Source organism: Rhincodon typus, chromosome 3 (assembly GCF_021869965.1).
Source record: "Rhincodon typus isolate 14 chromosome 3, sRhiTyp1.1, whole genome shotgun sequence".
NCBI lineage: Eukaryota > Metazoa > Chordata > Chondrichthyes > Orectolobiformes > Rhincodontidae > Rhincodon > Rhincodon typus.
The window spans coordinates 56466253-56488168 of NC_063334.1; the positions used below are offsets into that span (position 1 = coordinate 56466253).

At 39.9% G+C, this 21916-nt stretch overlaps 1 protein-coding gene across 2 annotated transcripts in view; it reads left to right on the top strand.

Moving 5' to 3' along the window:
• The window catches only part of rasef (RAS and EF-hand domain containing), a 73266-nt gene that overhangs the window by 21218 nt on the left and 30132 nt on the right, over positions 1–21916 (top strand). For both annotated transcript variants that reach the window (XM_020511860.2, XM_048592980.1), the window contains exons 3-9: positions 7131–7221; positions 9245–9340; positions 10182–10259; positions 12643–12758; positions 12861–12929; positions 16209–16293; positions 17955–18046. In XM_020511860.2, coding sequence (XP_020367449.1) covers positions 7131–7221; positions 9245–9340; positions 10182–10259; positions 12643–12758; positions 12861–12929; positions 16209–16293; positions 17955–18046 — 627 coding nt within the window. The remainder of the gene's footprint in view (positions 1–7130; positions 7222–9244; positions 9341–10181; positions 10260–12642; positions 12759–12860; positions 12930–16208; positions 16294–17954; positions 18047–21916) is intronic.

The window sequence follows — 21916 nt, forward strand, 5'->3', positions numbered from 1 at the left end:
CACGGATGCTGCCAGACCTGCTGAGCTTTTCCAGCAACTTTGTTTTGGTTCCACTTTTTTTTTTTAAAAGTTGGTTGATGACTCATTCTAGATATTTGATATATCGCTATGTAAATTTGTGCACATTCAATACTCTGTTTACTCGCTTAAAGTCACTAACCATTTTCATGCATTGAACCCATTGAGACTGTGTGCATGCACATTATTATTTCCCAGAATGCCTCTAAATTTTCAGATAACTATTCCATTTCAATGTTTTAGAATACCAGGGCATGTGAGTCTTAATATAGTTTTTGTCATGACATGCTCAAGTGTACCCAGGGTCAGTGGTTTTGAGATTCCTGACACTCACTACAATTAATATTTCCACAGTACTTCCCCAACACTGAAATGTGTTATTGATGAATGGCTTGATGGTTTGAGGGTGTCTCATCCGTCACTGTATTGCGATGTTGAAATTCTGCAAATGGGAAATTTGCCTTTCCTAAACTCCTCACCCACAGAAAGTTGCATTTTCAACATTCCAATAATCCTATCACTTGGATATTAACAATGAGCCAATCTTATCATCTGGAATTAAAGATTCATTCATGTCAAAGCAGTATTTGGAAATTCACTCTGACCAGAAAATGGAATTCCAAATATGGTAATTTCTGGGATTAAAATCTACCAAAGATTCTTTTTGGCTTTATTTCACCCAATTAATTTTAATCACCTATGACCAATTTCAAGAAACAGATTTTTATCATGCTTTAACATTCAAATTCTAGATCAATAATTCGTCACAGATTTTTGCATTACACAACCACCAATGGTTTCTTAAAAGACAACACATTAACCGCATATGCTCCACACAGATACAGGCACACAACCCACTTTCAAATCACCAGACATTCCCAAAATGCAAACAAAATCTTCAAAGTATCCCCAGATCTCAAACTCCAGGTAAATAAGACAAAAATTGTACAAGACTACATTTAGCAACCAACAAGCAAAGATACATTCAAACCAGACCATAAAAAGTTAACACTTCTGTATTCTCGAAAGTATTCTGAATGACATTTTAAGGTCATTGTTTGATTATTTCCAACATTGCTCATTAGGAAATGTATGGCCGTGAGCAGCATGATTTTTGTACAGAACATGGCCTTCCATTGATTTGTATTGTGTTTCTTGGAATGGAGATCTTTCTTAAGTGAGCTGCATTGATGCCAGATTGAGTTGCCTCTCATAAAACAGTTCGTGCCCCTTCGACATTCGCAACAGATTTGGTAGTGAACTTCTCAGTTTTTGGAAAATCTGGAAGAGGAGCAGGAGGAGGAAGAGGAGCACAAGATGCAGTGGCTGGTTGTCCTGTTTGAGAATATTCCCTTATATCCTGTAGCTCTTTTGATACTTCAGAAGTTGTCTGTTTCAGTTTTGTAATTCCACTGTGTGCTCCAATTGATGCCAAAAATGCAGAGTGTTCATTCTGTGGTGCAATAAATGAATTTTTTTTAAGGTTACTATTTATCACTGTATCAGAAATCTTTTTAAGCCGTTCTTTGGTTTGCCCTGATTGGATGGCTTCCATTAGAGAACTGTGTAAGCACTCATCTGTACAGGCTTCTGAATGATGGGTTTGAATTTCTTGACTGGCCCAAAGATGTTGATATTGGGTTTGATATTGAAGCAATCTGTGTGAAAGGAAGGTGATGGTTCTGACTGCGTCACAAATATTGTTTCAGTAACAGGGGAGGATACAGTAGATATTGTAGGCTGATTTGAGGCACATAAATTATGTGAGATGCAATCACCTCGTTTCATAGCAGTAACATGACTTCTAACAGAATCTGAAAATAAAGGTGAAATTGGATTGATTGCAAAAGTCACAGATGCATTAACTGACTGATCACATGGAGCACTGGAAATCTTGACATTTTTCATAAAAGGTGAATGCATTTTACTTTGTGGAATCTGCCTATTTGCAGTAGGACATTGCTTGTTAGTAGGAAAGGTACACACATCTTTAATGAATGAATTCTGATTTGGAACAGTTTTAGCTTCTTTATGTATTATCATGTTTTCAACATCTTCTGTATTGGAGTGGAGTGCAAACCCATTGGTTTTCCTTTTCTCCCTCCATATCTGATTTGATCTCTCTTACTTCTTTACGCTATGGAGAGCAGTGCATTCTCCATGTGGCACCCAAAGTATACCGTCTATCTTTACTGCTCTCTATTCCTGCTTTCAGTAATGCCGCGAACATTTCCCTTCTGGTAATCTTTTGTTTCACCTTCGAACCCACCCCATCTCTAACTTGTTGTCCTTGTTTGTCGCTTGCTCGGGCAGACCTTACTCTTCACTTACCAGCCTCCACATTGTTTAACTGTCCTAATAACAAACATATCTGTCTCACTCTCTGTCCCTAGGCTGGCCGTAATAGGGCTAACAAGGGCGCCTCTCATCCAGCCTGGACCACTTTGCATTAGCCGGCTCCTCATTCCAGCTGGACCCTGAAACTGTGGAGAATACATACGTGCTTGTGTAGCCAAATCCCTCAAACGTTTTAATGCCTTCTGGTATGCTCTCCCATTTTTCGACATCACCTTCCCAATTTATCTGGGAAGGGTACTTGTTTCCTACTACTAACGTCAGTGCATTCCGCAATGATCAGTTTGCCCTATGTTTCTAAAGACACTATTCACATGTGGATCAACACTTAGTGCTCCCAGATTCCCCCCCTCAGTAGCACTCAGCATGATATGGGCGGCGCCCTGGTTGCATGGCCATGCCATCGAAGAAGCTGAGGGTTCGCCCAACTTCTGCTTAAAGCATGACCATAAATCCTGCAATTCAGACATAAAGTAATCTCTCACTAATGTTGAATTTTTGTGGGTTCTGCCCTCCTATCTGTTTTTCTTTATTGTTGTTATTAGTGCTATTAGTCCCTTCTCTGTGAATGGCTCCGGAGATGGAGCATCCCCTTCCTGGTCTGTTTATTCAGACTCTGAATCAGATGAATACCGAATGTCCCCATCCCAATGGTTGGGATCCCATTGTGAGGTTAATAACATGAGCACTTTGACAGGGTCAACTTTCCAGTTGTGCTGTTTAGCTCTCTACTTCTGTTGTACCGTCACCAGACGGCATGCTATCAGGTTTCGTTTTTCCTCTGCCTTCTCAGCTCTCTCCTGCGCTGTCTTAAAACCTTCTGTTAGGGTAACATTACACTGTTCTACTGCCATTATGTGGCCTCAAGCTGCCTATTTTTGGCCTGGCACTCTTCCAATTCCCTACATGTAGAATGCAAAGCTGTTAACAATATCCATCCCATTTGCGGTACACTGCCCTTTCTTTTGGGGAGGCCTGTCTCCTGCAAGCACTCATGAACAGCAGCCTGTATGAATAATCCTTCATTCTGTCTGTTTCCAGTTATAACTGTGCCTCCCCCCACCACCCCCCAAAAAAAAAATTCGGGTCCTAACTGTGCTAATAAGTTAGCTGTGGACCTAAATCTGGAGTCTGCCGCATTCTATCTCTCTGGAGCATCAGGTTGCCTTTTCCTTCTCTTAAATATTTTTCCAAATCCCATCCTCGTTACCAAAAATGCCTTGGATCACAGCATGTAACCAAGCGGTTCTTTTCAGGTTCGGGTAAATATAGTTAAGAGAAGGCTCGTCTAACAACAATTTGCTTAAATATGAATTATTATTACTCAATAACAATGATTGTAGTGGTAATAGTAAATGGAAGAGAAAAGAGAAAAAGCAACAAGTCTCATGCCCTTCTGCCCATCGGGGCCCCTCCATTGATGGCTGGTCTAGGGGCTTAGCTTCATTCGTGGCACCGTTCACGATTCCGAGCCAAGGCAAAGTCCCCCGCTTTGGAGCATGTAACAAACAGCCAGCACAAAGAAAGCAGATACAGAAAAGAAAACACAGCTACAGAAAAACAAGTTGCAGATGTTGTCTTCGGCCTGTGAAGGAATGTTAACAAGACTCATGCAGTTTGTTGAGTGTCATCAACAATTTTAGCCATTCAGTCCATCCTATACAATCTATCTTCTCATGCAGCTGTCGAATATCATCATTACCTTTTAGCCCTTCGGCCCATTCTATACACACTCCCTCCCTGGTTATACGCTCTTCCACCCTCTTCTATTGGGCAGCAGATAGAAAAGTTTGAAAAACACATACCAACGATTTAAGAACAGCTTGTTCCTCACTGTTATCAGACTTATAAATGGTCCTCTCATATAGTAGGGTTGATCTTTCTCTGCACCTTCTCTGTAGCTGTAACACTTTGTTCTGCGTTCTGCTTTATTACCCTGAAGAACATATGTAAGGTATGATTTGTCTGGTTAGCATGCAAAACAATACTTTTCACTGTCTCTCAGTACATGTGAAAATAATTAATCAAATCAAAGTAAGTAATAGCAGGTTAAATCATCCGATTTACAAATATCCCCACCCTCAATGGTGGGGGAGCTCAGCCTGTCAGTGCAAAAAGCAAAGTATTTGCATCCATCTTCAGTGGTAAAGTGGTGAGTGGATGATTCAGAGACAGTAGGAACTGCAGATGCTGGTGAATCCGAGACAACAAGGTGCAGGGCTGGATGAACACAGCAGGTCAAGCAGCATCATAGGAGCAGAGAGGCTGACGTTTCGGGCCTAGACCCTACATCAGAAAAAAGTGGATGATTCATCTTGGCCTCCTCTGGGCTTCCTCATGGTCATAAATGCCAGTCTTCAGCCAATTTGATTTGAGTCTATGTGATATCAAGAAATGGCTGAGGACATTAGAATCTGTGAAGGCTGTGGGTTTTGATAACATTATGGCATTAGTCCTGACGACCTGTGCTCTATAATTAGCTGTACTCCTATAACCAGCCAGTGCAGCCTTAGCATTGGCATCTACTTGGCAAAATGAAAAATTGCCCAGGTATGTCCTGTCTACAAAAAGGACGACACATCCCACTTGTCCAATTACTGCTTATCAGTCTACTCTTGATCATCAGCAAAGTGATGAAAGGGGTCATCAACAATGCTATCAAGGAAGCAGTTACACAGCAATAATCTGCTGACTGACACTCTGTTGGGGTTACTCAGTTTCTGACCTGATTACAACCTTGGGCCCAACATGCACAAAAGAGCTGAACTCCAGGGGTGATGTGGGAGTGAAACTGTCCTCTGGGTGGAGGAAATGGGTGGAAAATGTCAGAGGTCATTCATCTCAGCCCAGTACATCAGTCCAGGTGATCTTCAGGTAGATGGCTAATGCTGTCAGACTGTCATGAAGTATTGGTTAGTTTCTCTCTTTTTGGAAATGGCCATTGTTTGGCACTTGTGTGACACAAATGTTACTTGCCACTTATCGGCCCAAAACTGGAAGTAGTCTGTTTCTAACCATGCCACAGCATTGAAAACGCCTATCCAAGATCACACATAATATCTTCTTTAACTAAGACTGTGATGAATTTTCACTCCTGGTCTTTCTAAGCATATCTGCAGCCTTTGACATAAGACTGATGCCTGTTCTCCATCATCCTGTTCAATGTGACTGCTCTCGTTTGATTCAAACCATGGCCAGAGCATGTTCAGAAATGAAAACAGGAATCTGGTGCTCTACTCCATGTGGTTTTCCTACACACCTTTAATTTTACTAGTACAGATTGATTAAATCATACAAAAAGGAAAATCCACTACGCGTTAATGAGAACACAATTGTAATACATGTGCTGTAAGTTAGTCGAATTCCACTGACATCAAAGCAGTCCATTGATAGTTCTTTGATGCTAAAGTCCAAAATTCTGAAGACTACCTTTCTTTTCCAAGCTTGTTGTAATTGTCAACTTTAAATTAATTCTTCAATTGCTACTGTTTCATTTTGTTGCTTGTGAAATTGCGGTTGCGCAATTATACTTTCTGTTCAGCATGTCCGCGGAAACACCTCCAGCAATAGCTGTTGCTTCCAGCCCCTAGACTATTACCTCTGAAATTCTCCAAGATGTATCCTTGTTGCCAAAATCCTCTTTATTCAAATGCTTCCCTATAATTTTCCATAGAAGGCTTCTAGATTGCTTCACAACATTGTTCTACCTTTCCAACACTTTACTGTGTTACATTGTGTTGTTTGAATGATTTTGTAGCTTGTAGTTTCACAGTAGATTCCTCCATCACCTTTTTGAACTTCAAAGTTGTAACTTTTGATATCCTTCGCACAATGTCCAAATACTTACCATTGATTCTGTTCCACTCCCACGGCTTTTTTGAGTCAAATTAAATGTTTCGCAATATATATTATTTTTTTGACCTGAACTCAGCTTCTGAGCCCATATCTTCTCCATCACAGGAAGACTCCTTGCACTTTCAGAGCATTGGCTGCCTCTGTCTTTTCGTTGGCCTAGACTTTGCTAAAATCCACACAAAAGCTACTGTTACCTCTCATGTTAATTAAAACAATACTCTCCTGGTTGACCTCACTTCGCCTTGGTATTTATGTGCTTCAACCCACCCAAAGTCTGGGGTTGGAACTGCTATCTATTTTATATCATACATCTATCCTACTTACCAACTTTGCAATCCTTGTTGACCTACAGCGACTGCCAGTCTCCCCACATATTCAGTTTTTACTTATCCTGTGTTTAAATCTCTTTATGACCTTCTTTCTGACACTTCCTTCAGCTTTATATTTTCTCAGCACTCTTCATTCCTCCCACTTTGTTCACTTGGGCATCCCCCACTTTCGTGACCTCACCATTCGTGACCACCAAAATCCCTCTCCTTATCCATCTGTTTTATCTCCTGTGTTTCATATCCTTCTCATTAATGACCGTCATTAATACTCACTTCATTTATTAAGCTTTTTGTCACCCATCCTAATTGCCTGCATGGATTAGCATTTTTTTTCCTGTTTTTGACATACATGAATGGTGTCACCGATGCCAACCATTTTTAAAATAGGTAACAGTTGGTATCAGCTTAACTTAAAGAATGTCCAAATGAAACCTGTTGTACTGGCGATATCTAGATAGAAGGACAAATGAATGTAAGCAGACTCTTTGCACTTGCTGTATTGTTAGGATCTGTAGAATCAGGTGAAGTAGACTGTACAGTGCAGGACTGAAACCACTCTTTTTTTTGTTTCAGGACACAGGATGAGGCTGCGCAACAAGTGACTGAGCTTGAGGAGGATATAGACCAGCGAATAAAGGTTGCGGTTCAGAATTGCCAAAAAGAGGTGAGATTATAAAACGTGTTCCATCCCTTCTGGAGTAATGGTTTTGACCTTACTGCTCAAAAGCATAGGTAAAAGCCGAGATAATACTGTGGGATTTTTTTCTTTATCAACTAAATGTAGATTGCATTCATGTCAAGGGTAATTCGAACTTCACCACTTGCCTATTATAGAGTCCGTCTGATGTTCATCACATTGTAGTCAGTTGCTTTACTGGGATGCTGCTCAGATGTGAATTTGAATATAATTTCATAACCTTTGGTATGGGCACAAATAGCTTGCCACTAGATTTTAATTCCATACTGCAGTACACCCTGAAATTACTGCATGATATTTCAAATGAAGTATTACAGGAAGAAATTTCAGGTAACCTTTGTGTTTTATCCCACGGTAGAATTTCAGAACTCATTACTCTGTGTTTAGTGGTGCTATGCCTATTTAGAAATGATTTATTGACACTCTAGAGCCTGAAATGGAAAAAAAAGTTCCATTTGAGTGCCAATGTCCTTCGCCTTTAATGAGCCTGAAATGCAGCACACACGGCAGATTTTTCAAAGACAACATTGTATTTACTGCAGTTTGCATTGCTGTGGACATGCCTTTCCATGCGTGTTCGTGTTGTGGAAAGCAAACAATTTTTACAATAATATTTCACACCTTACTTTGACGTCCTTTATGTTATAATTGTCTGCAGCAAACAGGTGCTAGAGGAAAGGCAATGCTGATAACATACAGCATCAAGTGTATTGTGGTTGTTAAATATTTACTTTCTTGTTTATGACCTTCATCTGAAGTTGTTAATTCACATATGCACCTGTGTCCTGATCCCATCTGTAATATTACTGGATGCAGTAACCACACTTATCATCCTGTCACTCTCTTACCTATAATCGATATATGCAATTCTACATTCTGAATAAATTGTGTTCCTGTAAACCTTTGGCTTCAGCTCGGAGGCTGACTGTAACTCAGAGCAATAGGTTCATTTCACAGATCAAAATTGAAAATATTTCAGAGGTGTGCTGAGTATTATATTCATATTTATCAGTTTTTTGATTTCAAGATACCTTCATGTTTTTTGCTGTGTAATATTTTCCATGCTTTATAAATATAACCTGAACCATCGCAATGTAATCACTGTTCAAGTAAATATTTAATAATTTAAAAATGATATTTGAGTAGTTTCAAATTAGTAAGAACTAGTTGCTTCTAAATAACATTTCTGACATGTAAAGGAACATACATGTAGTTTTAATCTGGGACAAATGCTTTATAGATTTTTTAAAAAAGTGCCTGATCTCAGATTTTGAGCTCAAGCGCTTTGGAAAGAGTTTATGCATTTAAAACCTAGTGGGTCAGAACAGTTTGCACCCTCTTATAATTGTTTTTTATTGAGATTTGAAGGTATGAATCTCTTCACATTTTAGTGGTGTAGTCATGTTGCTGTGGCAACAAATTATCATTGCAAAGCATATCATTATCTTGGAGTTGGGTGGCACAGTATGTCAGCGCAGGACCTTTACAATTCTGACCTCTGCTTTAAATCAAGCATGACTCAGAAATAGAAGTTTCTTTCTGACTGTAAGGTTTTTTTCTGAATTGAGTTTAGACAGACTCAATTCAATTGCAGACACGGTATGAAACTCTTCTTTGACATTGCTGCTAAGAATTTGATAGATGTTTCAGTAATGCTCCGGAGCAGAGACCTAATTTGAGTCCTTTAGCTGTGGTTCTTGAGAGTATGAGATTTAGGAGTTGTTCTAAGGCTCCTGACATTGTTGCTCACGGATGGCTTCATGTTCTTGCCATTTGAGGTATAATTAATCCTTATCCTCTCATTTATAGAAAAGCACATTATTATGGCAGAAGTGCAAATTATGTGGGGTGTCAGTTATTTTGCTAATTATGTACAAGAGAATATTACTAACACAAATTACGCTGCATTGAGGTTTCAACCAGCAACATTTTTGTTGTGTTATGTAATTTGTTTTTATATGGCTCAAACTATTTGGCTTTATGATTACAGGAACAAAGAAAAGCTGAGTTTGCTTTCAGTAACCTAAAACATCAATATGATGCTAATGTAAATGAACTCCAGACAACAGTCACAAAACTGAAAAAGGTAAGGATTGTCTCTAAAGCTGATTTTAAAATACCATGAGAGTGCAATCTGAAGGAATTTTGACTTATTTTGCTCAAAATCAGCATCAGTTAAATTATAGAAAATGCAAAGACAAGTGGAATTACCTTTGCCAAGAGTTGTGAACCCATTTGAGATACATTTGCATCTCATGCTTGCTGATTAAAAGGCTAGGTCAGTAGAGTTAAATTCAGTTTGTCAGTGAGGTTTTTCTGCAAGTGAGCAATGTATGTCTGCTATTTCTGACTGCATACAAGAATACACAGGCAAGTATCTGCTGCTTTACCCTCTTTGGGAAAGTTTGTCCATGCCAAGCCATGATTGAGACCAGGTGGCAATGGTCAAAGTTGCAGAGAAGGCAGAAGGGTGACTGCAGTGTATTGGGCTTGAAGGTAGAAGTCTGTCTATCCAAAGGCAATAGGCAGACCAGGGCAAGGTGGAAGGGACTCAATGTTTCAATGCAATCATCCATTCTGAGAACCCAAGTGATGCCCTGGCTTGCTATGTGTGAATGCCTTAAAAATGGTGCCAGAATCATTGACCCCATAAGGTAAAGGTAGGGGTGTTAACTTCTTGCCCATATCACTTACAAAATTTGCCAGTCTACTCATACCTGGTTCTGTAATGAGCTGAGAATTGTATGATCACATTAGAAAAGCCAACCTGCTCCCAAGTGGAAGTGATGCTTACTTTCATGCCTGGTGCTGAACATAGCCTGTATAATGGAAGATTTTACCCATTGTAAATTTGTACACGAGTTGTCATCCTGATTTGCTTTCATTCAACATGATGAAAATCTAGAAACATTTCCTTTTCCTTACAGTTAGAAGAACAATACAGATCATTTAGTCCAAAGGAGGAGACTATTGCATTGAAAAGAAAAATAAATGATTTTACCTTGGTAAGAAAACATACTTTTGCTCAGGTTCTGTCAGTGGGATATTACTAAATCTCTTGAAATGCAGATAGTATTCAACAAGTAGATGTAAATCCAGTTTTGCAATTAAGCATAATTAATTGCAAAACTGGATTGGAGGAGGCAATGGCCTAGTGGTATTCTTGCTGGACTGTTAATCCAGAGACCAGATAACATTCTGGGGACCCAAGTTCAAATCCTGCTAGGGCAGATGGTGGATTTTGAATTCAATAAAATATCTGGAATTAAGAATCTAATGATGACCATGAACCCATTGTCGAAAAAACCTATCCGGTTCACTAAAGTCGCTGGGGGTAGGAAACTGCCGTCCTTACCTGGTCTGGCCTACATGTGACTCTAGACCCGCAGAAATGTGGTTGACTCGAAAACTGCCCTCTGGGCAATTAGGGATGGGCAATAAATGCTGCCTGGTCAGTGACGCCCTCATCTCGTGAATGAATAAAGAAATAATTGTAACAGTGTTCTGGATACAATTTCTGGGAACATCTCTTGTATACTTTTCCAAAACCTTTTTGGTATAATAAAACAAATTTTAAGATTAACTGTAACCGAACCTAATTTGCCAAAATAAAATTAGGCTGTGAAAAGTAAAATCGGTTGATGCATTTCCGGTGTGGCTGATATGTTCCTGCCTGTTTTGTGCTACGTAGATTATGTTAAAATTGTTCTGTTACTTTTAAGTAAGCAGTAGCTTTGTAAGAAAAAAAACATAGCTTTGTAAGAAATTTGAAGAATTTACACTGACGTGCATCACTTCGATTGTGGCAATAAAGTTTTTAACTTTGTGAATAAGGAAAATCCTAACCTTTCAGATACATGATCATGTGGTCAGTTAGTTAATAATTTATTTACTCTGCTTTTGTTTGCAAGATTGTATAAACTGAAATAGTAAACCCTGCTACAGAAAGTGAGCCTTTGAAATTTTGTCGACAACTGTCACATTGCATTAAATTTCAATAATTTAGATTGAAAGAACTGTGGACGCTGTAAATCAGAAACAAAAACAGAAGTTTCTGGAAAAGCTCAGCAGGCCTGGCAGCATCTGTGAAGAGAAATCAGAGTTAATGTTTCAGGTCTAGTTCTGAGGTAGGGTCACTGGACCTGAAATGTTAACTCTGATTTCTCTTCACAGATGCTGCCAGACCTGCTGAGCTTTTCCAGCAACTTCTGTTTTTACATTAAATTTCAGTTTATTCATTTAGGTGTGAAGATTCTAGATGTTTCAAGCATTCATTTGAAGATGTTGAGCAGCATTGTGCATCAAGTGCAAAATCATGAAGTGAATTCCGTGCTTACATTACTATTACCCACATCTGAAGGCAGTTGTTCAAATATCAGCCATCTTTACACTGTATACAGATGAATGCTTGTGGATTTCAGTCAAAGAATTTTTTAAATTACTTCATCCAATGGCATCATAACTTTTATCCAGTGAAAAACTGGTTGTGATATTGTGGAAGTACATCCCCAATTACTGGTGAGTTAGTGTGAAGGCATTAAAACTAACCTGTGCTGCTCATTACTGGGGAGAGGTGAAAAGACATGCCACATCTGATTGCTAGAAGTGTGCTTTATGAATGTTGGTGAGGACAAAATCAAGCATTACAGTGTTGCTTCCTACATCTATAATTCTTAAAGTTCATTGTGTATAGTTCCATAATTGGAATTCTGTACAATTACTCCAGGAAGGGGAGTACTCCTTAAGCATGAATAGAAGGATGAAAATTGGCAAGATAGAACTATCTTTGCATTTGCATTCTCTTCATTCTCCCATTACACACTCATGGTGGCTCAAAAGATGGTGTGGTAACTTGCTCCCAGTTTGCAGGGATCTGTTCCCTAACTGATGTACCTTCTTAGACCATGTACAAAAGTAACATCAGAGCACCTTGTAATGGCTAATTCCTTCACCTTCTTCCTTCTGGGACAAATACTTGACCTACGTTTGGTACCAGGAGTCATTTGCTTGGCTGTATGACTGGTTTGCAATGCAGAGTGATGCCAACAGTGCAGGTTCAATTCCTCTATCAAGTAAGGTTGTCATACAGATCACATCCTTCTCAATCTTTGGCCCTTAACGTGAGGATCACTGAGCCTCAGGTAAATGTACCACCAGACATCTCAATCTAACGAGAGAGCAGCCTGTGGTCAGCTAGGATGAGAATGACTTTACCCTTTTTACCTGGCCTACATGTTGATTTGTAGTGTGTTTTGTAAATGTGGTGCAATATATTGTTATAAAATCTGTTGTAAATTTAAAATAGTATATAAACAAAATCTGTGAGCAAGGGTGTTGAGTCTAAAACAGAATTCAGCAATGTTAATGCTGTTTTTATTTCTTTTACAGGAAAATGATAAACTGAGGAAAGAACTACTTGAAGCACAGACAAACATAATGCTGCTGCAAAGCGAAATAGATACTTTGAAAAGTGACTATGCAGATCAAAGTTTGAATTTAGCTCGGTAAAATAAATAGGATGAAGACTTCAAGTTAAATTGTATTCACTATTGTTGCTTTGTGTAAAATGCACGTTTTAACTTCACTTCGTTTTACTTCTATTGCAGGAATCATGAGATGGTCATAGGGTATACAGATGATAGGGACAGCCTAACACGTCAGATTGAAATGCTTCAGTAAGTATCTTTACTTTAAACTGGTAAATACTTTCTTGTGTATGTGTTGCTTCTGAATACTTTGATCCTTTATAAGCTGTTGAATTCATATTTTCACAACATGGTGTGAACACTTAAAATGATAATGGATGTAGCAATACTACATGTACATTTGTAGCATGAGAGATGGTGCTAGCTAATGCCCAGACAGTGTGAGCTAGCTGAAATGTTTCAGATGGATGTATTCCTGTATGTGCTCAAAGTTGTTGAATGTGAGAGATCAAGATACCACTGGCATTCATCAACACACCAAAGTCAATGTACTAAAATTGATTAACCAATGTGCAGGCTATGCCTTTTTTATTCACAACTGAAACAAAGACTTTCAGAAACAAGATGAAGTCTGTTCTAGGGCTATTTAAAGGGCAACTCTGCAATTGGAAGTTTTTGCTGAGGGGGGACAGTAGTTGCAATGTCACATTCTACAACATAAGCAGAACATGCAGAGGAGGACATAGACAGGAGAAATAGGATACTCCTCAAGAAGTGTGAGGCCAAACCAAGAACTCAATCACTGAACACTTGCTATTGTGCCAATACATAGGGAAGGTGATGGCCTAGGGTATTATCGCTAGACTGTTAATCCAGAGACTCAGGTAATGCTCTGGGGATTTGGTTGAAATCCCACCATAGCAGAATTTGAATTCAACGAACCTGAAATTAAGTAACAGTCCAATGGTGATCATGAAGCTATTGATGAAGGAAAAAAGATCTGGTTCATTAATGTGCTTTTGGGAAGGAAACTGCTGTGCTACATGTGACTGCAATTGACAGTGTTGTGGTTCATTCTCAACTGCCATCTGGGAAATTACTCTGGGAAATTAGGAATGGGCGACAAATCCTGCGCTAGCCAGTGATAGGCACATCCTGTGAATGAATAAAATGCCCACAGTATTTTTTAACTTTGCAACAGTCAGAAAATACCACCCTTTTCCAGGCAGGCAACAGGGTGTCTGCTTGACGATAAAGGTCAACTCTGCTACATATGGCCCATGATCACCTTCCACCATCCCATTATGCAAGGCCTTCAATGAAGCCACTCACACATTCTGCTGCAAGCAATCGGAATCCTAGAAGAGATTTTGCTGTTTAGATTAAGTGGGGATATTGGCAGTTCATATCTGAGTGCGTATCTGTTTATGCAGTGGTGCTATGTCTTTTGTGACCTTGCAGTTATGTGGGCCTAGCTACTTGATCTTGGGATTTCAAGGCAAAGGAACAAATGGAGGAGGAAGGGTGATCACATGCATCAAGCGCAATTGGGATGCTTGAGAAGGACCACAGTGAAATTTTAATTCAGTTGAATGAAACTGTAGACAATAACCCTAAAATTGCTATGTCAGCCAAAATGACTCCCCATGCCAAACAATCAAGGTGATTGAATTTCATGTCAATAATCTATCAAACTACTCTTTACTAACTTTGGACTGTTCCTTGGTCAGGTGATAAAGTTGCTTGGTTTGTTGCTAATACACTGATGAGAAGGGATTTCCCTCCTGCCATGCTTAAAGTACACTCGTGATTTCCCTCCCCCCTCTGAAATGCAACTTTCATAAAAAGGTCCAATCACACTTAAAGCCATTTTTTTGAATACAGAGCAGTTCTGGGAGGTCTTGGAACCTCCTAATCGCTTATAGAAACCTCAAAAAAAGCAACCACCTTTTAACTGCTGCTAGGCTCTCATTGTCATCTCTCCTCTCAATGGAACAGTGTAAATCAGTGAAATTAGCAAACTATGGGTTCATTTTTCCAGACATGCCTGGAAGTTTACATTTTTAGTATTATCTGTTGTAAAATGTTATGGCCTAGATTTTGTGGAAGTAACAGTAATGTTACTGTCATCCTCATTACTTCTGTGAAACAGACAATCTCTGGAGTTTGCACATGTGCAATTAGACATGTAAATTTCCATCAGTGATCGTTTCCCCACATGCTGCATTGTTTAGGTTCCTGTAGGCTACTATCAATTAGAAGTCACTTAAAAAAAGAGATATTTTACATTGTTTAAAATCTCTTGAAAATGTTAAATCTGTTGAATGAGATGTAACTAGTTTTTAAAAGCACACTAGGTTCATAATTACTGTAAAGCAGCTTCTATGTCCCAGAGCAACTAATTTTATACTCAGAGTGTGTTCCCATACAGTACGCTATCTCCTATGATTTGTTATGGACTTTGATCCATCTGCATGCGCACGCACACCCACACCGTTTGTATGAAGGCATTTAAACACATTCTATGTGTAGTGTAAAGGGAGAGTAGTAGTCACTGGAAAAGTAATTTCTAAACATTACTACTTCCAAAAGGTGGAAGTTAGGGGTTTACTAACACTAGAGTGCTTTATAAAAACAGTTTCAAGAATGAGAAATTTTAGTTATGAGGATAGATTGGAGAGGTTGGGAATGGTTTTTCCTGGAGAGAAGGCCAACAGGAGATCTAACAGAAGTTTTAAAAATCATGCGGTCTCTGGACAAGGTAGACGGAGTGAAGCTGTTCCTGTCTCTAAGAGGATTGAACACCAGAGGGCACAAATTTAAAAGTGTTGTGCAAAACATGGGCTAAGAGAAAAACTTCCACAGCGATTAGTTCAGGTTTGGAATTCACTGCCTGGAAGAGTGTTGCAAGCAGGTTTAATTGAGACGTTCGAGAAGGATGATTATTTAAGTAGAAACTAAATGATGTGCAGTGTATCAAGGAAAGGCAGAAGTTTGACACTGAAATGCCCAAGAGAGCTGACACAGATATGAATGGCTTAAAGTTGTTACAGTGTAGAAAAAGGCTGTGATCTTGTGTGAAATGCCAGAAAGAGTGGATTACTTTTTTTGTAGGAGCGGTGTTTTGTGGGGAGCAGGGTAATGTTTGTTGCAGAGAAAATGTTAAGCACATAGTGGAGCATTCTAGACCTGTTCCCCTCAGTATGATTATTTATAATATGACCACTGCTGAACAATTTGATCCCCCCTGGACTTTGACTTTGAGCCCAATTCAAACTGGGGTCAGGAAAAGTGAATCCAAGCCACAAAGATTGATTTCTTCAAAAAAAAATTCATTGCAAGTGCTGTCGTTTTGTCAATGAGCACAAAATCCAGATCTAGGAAAAGTATAAATCCAATGCCCCTAAATATTCTGACAAAAGGGCTTGAATTTCTCTCTCTTGGCATATAATGTTACATCCTTCTTGAAGAAATCAGTCGTCTTTGAAATGCAAGTTTGATATCTGTTCTTTCCCCATCCTTTTACAGGTCAGCTAACAGAAAGCTTCATGACAGCAATGATGGTTTGCGATCTGCCCTGGAAAACAGTTTCAGCAAACATAAAACTTCTTTGGTGAGTGTACAACTGGAAACATGTTATTGTCATGTAAGTGGATTATGCTTGTAATGTGAAGCACATTCTCTTGCACATTGACTAAACATGTTACATTTTTTTACTTAAAACCCATATGCACATCTTGGGAGTGTAAGCTCTTTTTACACTGCATTGCGAGGTGACAAATTTTACTTCCAAATCCGACTCCTAGATTTGAGCATGCACTTCAATGCAGCTCCAAAGAGAAAGTACATTTTAAATAAGTCATTGTATCGAATCTCTAGCTGCTTGCTCAGGATGCAAAACGTCTCATGGAATTATTAAGCATAATATGGGAGTGTTCTGTTGATGTCCAGGTTAATATTTAACTCTCAGCCAATACTACCAAAAACCACAAACTGACACGTTTCATTTTACTGCAAGTATGACCTCACTGAACAAAAGTGATGACACTTCACAATGTACTCCGTTGAGGAGATAGGCATTTTAAGGCATCTCAAGAATGGACCCATCAGAATTGGGCTTGTAGCTGGTAACATTCACACCACAAATGCCAGTTAACACCATTTCCAATGAGAGAATTCCACCATCTTACCTTGACATTTAGTGGCATCACCACCACTGATGCCCCACTGTGAATATCCTTGGGTACTGATGACCAGAAACTCAATGGAACCAACCAATGTAAACATTGTGCAGAAAAGAGCAAGTCAGACGAAGAATTCTGTGGAGAGTAGCTCATCTTTTAACTCCCAAAGCCATCATCTACAAGGCAGAAGTCAGAAGTGTGATGGAATACTCCCTATTTGTGTAGATAAGCGCAGTTTCAACAATAGTCAAGAAGCTTAACACCAGCCAGGACAAAGTAGCCCACTTGACTGCACTGTAGTGACTGCACTCATTATTCAGTCTGACTAACATTGCCACATGGTGGCAGCAGTGTGTGCCATCTACAAAATGTACCGCAACAACACTTCCAAATCAACAACTTCTACTACATAGAAGGGCAAATGCATCAGATGCATGGAAGCACCACCACTTGGTAGGTTCCCTCCAAGCCACACTGCAATCTGACTTGGAAATGTATCACTGTTCCTTACTGTCACTGGATGGAAGTACTGGAACCTCCTCCCTAATTAGCACTGTGATGTACCTACCCCTGCACGGACTATAGTGGTTCAAGAAGGCAGCTCACCATCACTTTTGTCCTTTTTTTTGAGGGGGGAGGAAAGGACAATCATGACTTGCAATAAATGGAGGCCTAGCCAGTAACACCCACATCCCATGAATGAATTAAAGGAAGAAAGGTGCTACATAAATTAATCTCTTTATTCAGCTTCAGCTTAAATCACATCTACGCCATGCACACAAAACTTTGTTTTATATATGAGCTAATGATTCTGCATATTTAATTAAACAGTCATTTGACACCAGTGATGTTATTGTGCTATGCTAAATTCAGAGAAAACAGACTTATTTTGGGTTTGAAGCAGCAAAATGTACTTAAATCTTTACAACTAGAGAGGAGATCTTGTAAACTTAAGACCTAGTGGGAGCCGTGTAATAAATCCCGACTATCCTTAGCCCTCCGCCAACAGCTTTCTGAAGAAAGAGCTTAAGACTTTTACATGCAAAATATTATTACGTACAAGTGACTGGAATTTTCAATAATATTGCAGCATGCAACAAGTTCCTCACCAGGAAATGCCATGTTTAGAAGTAGCCCAAAGCATTCTGGATACCAGTCTCCTCAGATTTTACCATATGACAGGCAAGTATTCTTTGCACATCGTAAAATCATAACAATTTTTGTTCAGCAACCAGGTGGTCTCTGCCGACTAAAAAGCAACGAACAGATGATCCTGAAATGGATATCAGGCAAAATCGTTGGCCTTATTACGCCTGCAAAAAAAAATGAAGTGTGAGCAATTCAATTATCAGTTTGTCATTTACAACATTCTGTACTCATTCATTTTCAGAAAGACAACCATCTAATAATTTTAGAATGCATTGTCACTCAGTGATACTGATGCAAGATAATTGGCAAGAAATAAGAATAATTTGAGAGTTGACGTGTTCTGGAATGTACTGGCTGAGAAGGTGATGGAAGCCAGTAAACACTAGCAACCACCAAGTGATCAGGATTTTTATCTGAAAATGAAGGCAGAGGTGACATTTCTACAGGGTTGGGGAAGGCCTCCCCACCAAAGAGAATGGGAGTGGGTAACCTGGAAAATCAGTTCCTGGGGTCTCATATGACATCCTGAATGCAGTGCTGGAAAAAAAAGTATAACATCCTCACTATGGTGGTCATGTTGAGTGAACATGTTTTTTCAAAATGCGATCTTCTATCTACAGCACCACGGTCTTGCACACTGCTCAGTTCATGCTGACCCAATCAGAAATCAGGGCAGCCTAAATTTCAGGTACTGAATTCAGCTGTGCCTGACTCACCTGCTCAGCAATACTACCAGCCTCCAACCTGCGTCCGTTTTCACATTTTTCCCAAACATTTAGCCGAGATAAGCGCATCACCCAAAACACATTGCAAGATTCTTCCCTTTGTTCCTTTGTATGAATGTTTAGAAGAAAAAGCTGTCAAGCACTTTAGGATTTGATGTTGCTAAAAAGGTACTTTATATTATGCAAAAATCTTTACAATAAAGCTACAATTTTACCTCCTATTTTTAATAGCAAGGTAACTGAGCTAACTTCTTTGTAAATACTTCTGAGATTGATAACGGCTTTGTAGCATGAACTGTATTTATCAACAGTCTAGTTTTGTAGCGTGTTGGAACCTTAATCCGCTGTGGCCTGTTGCTGTTCACTTTTGTTCTGAGAAATAAATTTATGGAAATTATGAATCATGCAATACCATGGGGGTGATGTTAATTTTTTTTATTCATCCAAGGAATGTGGGCGTCACTGGCTAAGCCAGCATTTATTGCCCAGAGAGCAGTTAAGAGTCAACCACATTGCTGTGGGTCTGGAGTCACAAGTAGGTCAGACCAGGGAAGGATGACAATTTCCTTCCATAGAAGGGCATTAGTGAACCAAATGAGTTTTTTTCTGACAAATAACAATGGATTCATGGTCATCATTAAGGATCATCATGGATCAAGGAAAACCCTAAAACTTTCTATAGGTATGTCAGGAATAAAAGAATTAGAATCCCTACAGTGTGGAAACAGGCCCTTCGGCCCAACAAGTCCACACCGAACCTCAGAGCATCCCACCCACATCCATCCCCCTATGACCCACCTAATATACACCCTCTACCTCCCTGAACACATTAGGCAATTTAGCATGGCCAATCCACCTAACCTGCACATCTTTGGATTGTGGGAGGAATGACTAGAGTAAGATTGGGGCCGGTCAAGGACAGTAGTGGGAAGTTGTACGTGGAGTCCGAAGAGATAGGAGAGGTGCTAAATGAATATTTTTCGTCAGTATTCACGCAGGAAAAAGACAATGTAGTCGAGGAGAATACTGAGATACAGTCGATTAGACTAGACGGGATTGAGGTTCATAAGGAGGAGGTGTTAGCAATTCTGGAAGGTGTGAAAATAGATGAGTCCCCTGGGCTGGATGGGATTTATCCTAGGATTCTCTGGGAAGCTAGAGAGGAGATTGCAGAGCCTTTGGCTTTGATCTTTATGTCGTCATTGTCTTCAGGAATAGTGCCAGAAGACTGGAGACTAGCAAATGTTGTCCCCTTGTTCAAGAAGGGGAGTAGAGACAACCCTGGTAGTTATAGACCAGTGAGCCTTACTTCGGTTGTGGGTAAAGTGTTGGAAAGGATTATAAGAGATAGGATTTATAATCATCTAGAAAGGAATAATTTGATTAGGGATAGTCAACACGGTTTTGTGAAGGGTAGGTCGTGCCTCACAAACCTTATTGAGTTCTTCGAGAAGGTGACCAAACAGGTGGATGAGGGTAAAGCGGTTGATGTGGTGTATTTGGATTTCAGTAAAGCGTTTGATAAGGTTCCCCATGGTAGGCTATTGCAGAAAATACGGAGGCATGGGATTGAGGGTGATTTAGCGGTTTGGATCAGAAATTGGCTAGCTGTAAGAAGACAGAGGGTGGTGGTTGATGGGAAATGTTCATGCTGGAGTTCAGTTACTAGTGGTGTACCTCAAGAATCTGTTTTGGGGCCACTGCTGTTTGTCATTTTTATAAATGACCTGGATGAGGGCGTAGAAGGATCGGTTAGTAAATTTGCGGATGACACCAAAGTTGATGGAGTTGTGGATAGTGCAGAAGGATGTTGCAGGTTACAGAGGGACATAGATAAGCTGCAGAGCTGGGCTGAGAGGTGGCAAATGGAGTTTAATGCGGAAAAGTGTGAGGTGATTCACTTTGGAAGGAGTAACAGGAATACAGAGTACTGTGCTAATGGTAAGATTCTTGGTGGTGTGGATGAGCAGAAAGATCTCGGTGTCCATGTGCATAGATCACTGGAAGTTGCCACCCAGGTTGATGGCGTTGTTAAGAAGGCGTACAGTATGTTAGGTTTTATTGGTAGAGGGATTGAGTTTCGGAGCCATGAGGTCATGTTGCAGCTGTACAAAACTCTGGTGCGGCCGCACTTGGAGTATTGCATACAGTTCTGGTCACCGCATTATAGGAAGGATGTGGAAGCATTGGAAAGGGTGCAGAGGAGATTTACCAGGATGTTGCCTGGTGTGGAGGGAAGGTCTTATGAGGAAAGGCTGAGGGTTTTGAGGCTGTTTTCATTAGAGAGAAGAAGGTTAAGAGGTGACTTGATAGAGACATACAAGATGATCAGAGGATTAGATAGGGTGGACAGTGGGAGCCTTTTTCCTCGGATGGTGATGGCTAGCACGAGGGGACATAGCTTTAAATTGAGGGGTGATGGATATAGGACAGATGTCAGAGGTAGGTTCTTTACTCAGAGAGTAGTAAGGGCGTGGAATGCCCTGCCTGCAAAAATAGTAGACTCGCCCACTTTAAGGGCATTTAAATGGTCATTGGATAAACATATGGATGATAATGGAATAGTTTAGGTTAGATGGGCTTCAGATTGGTTTCACAGGTCGGCGCAACATCGAGGGCCGAAGGGCCTGTACTGCGCTGTAATGTTCTATGTTCTATGTTCTATGTCCTATGTTCTATTAGATTCTTAATTCCAGATTCTGTTTTAAATTGTTGAATTCACATTTTACCATCTGCCATAGCAGTATTCAAATCCAGGTCCCCAGAACGTTGCCTGGGTCACTCGATTAACAGTCCAATGATAATACCACTAGGCTGTTGCCTTCTACCCTAAGTTATGCTCTGTACTTTTATGGGATATAGGTATTGCTGGCAAGGCTAGAAGTTGTTGGCCATGCCCAGCTGCCTCTTCAGAGTGCAGTTAAGAAGCAACACATGTCTTCCCTGTCTGGAGGCACATGTCAACAAGAGAAGGTAGAGATAGCAGATTTCTTTTTTAAAAAAAAAAGACACAGTGAACTAGATTGTTGTTATCAAACTAATCTTAGTGCCCAGACAACAAGGTGCAGGGCTGGATGAACACAGCAGGCCAAGCAGCATCATAGGAGCAGAGAGGCTGACGTTTCGGGCCTAGACCCTTCATCAGAAAAGGGGGAGGGGAAGGGGGTTTTGAAATAAA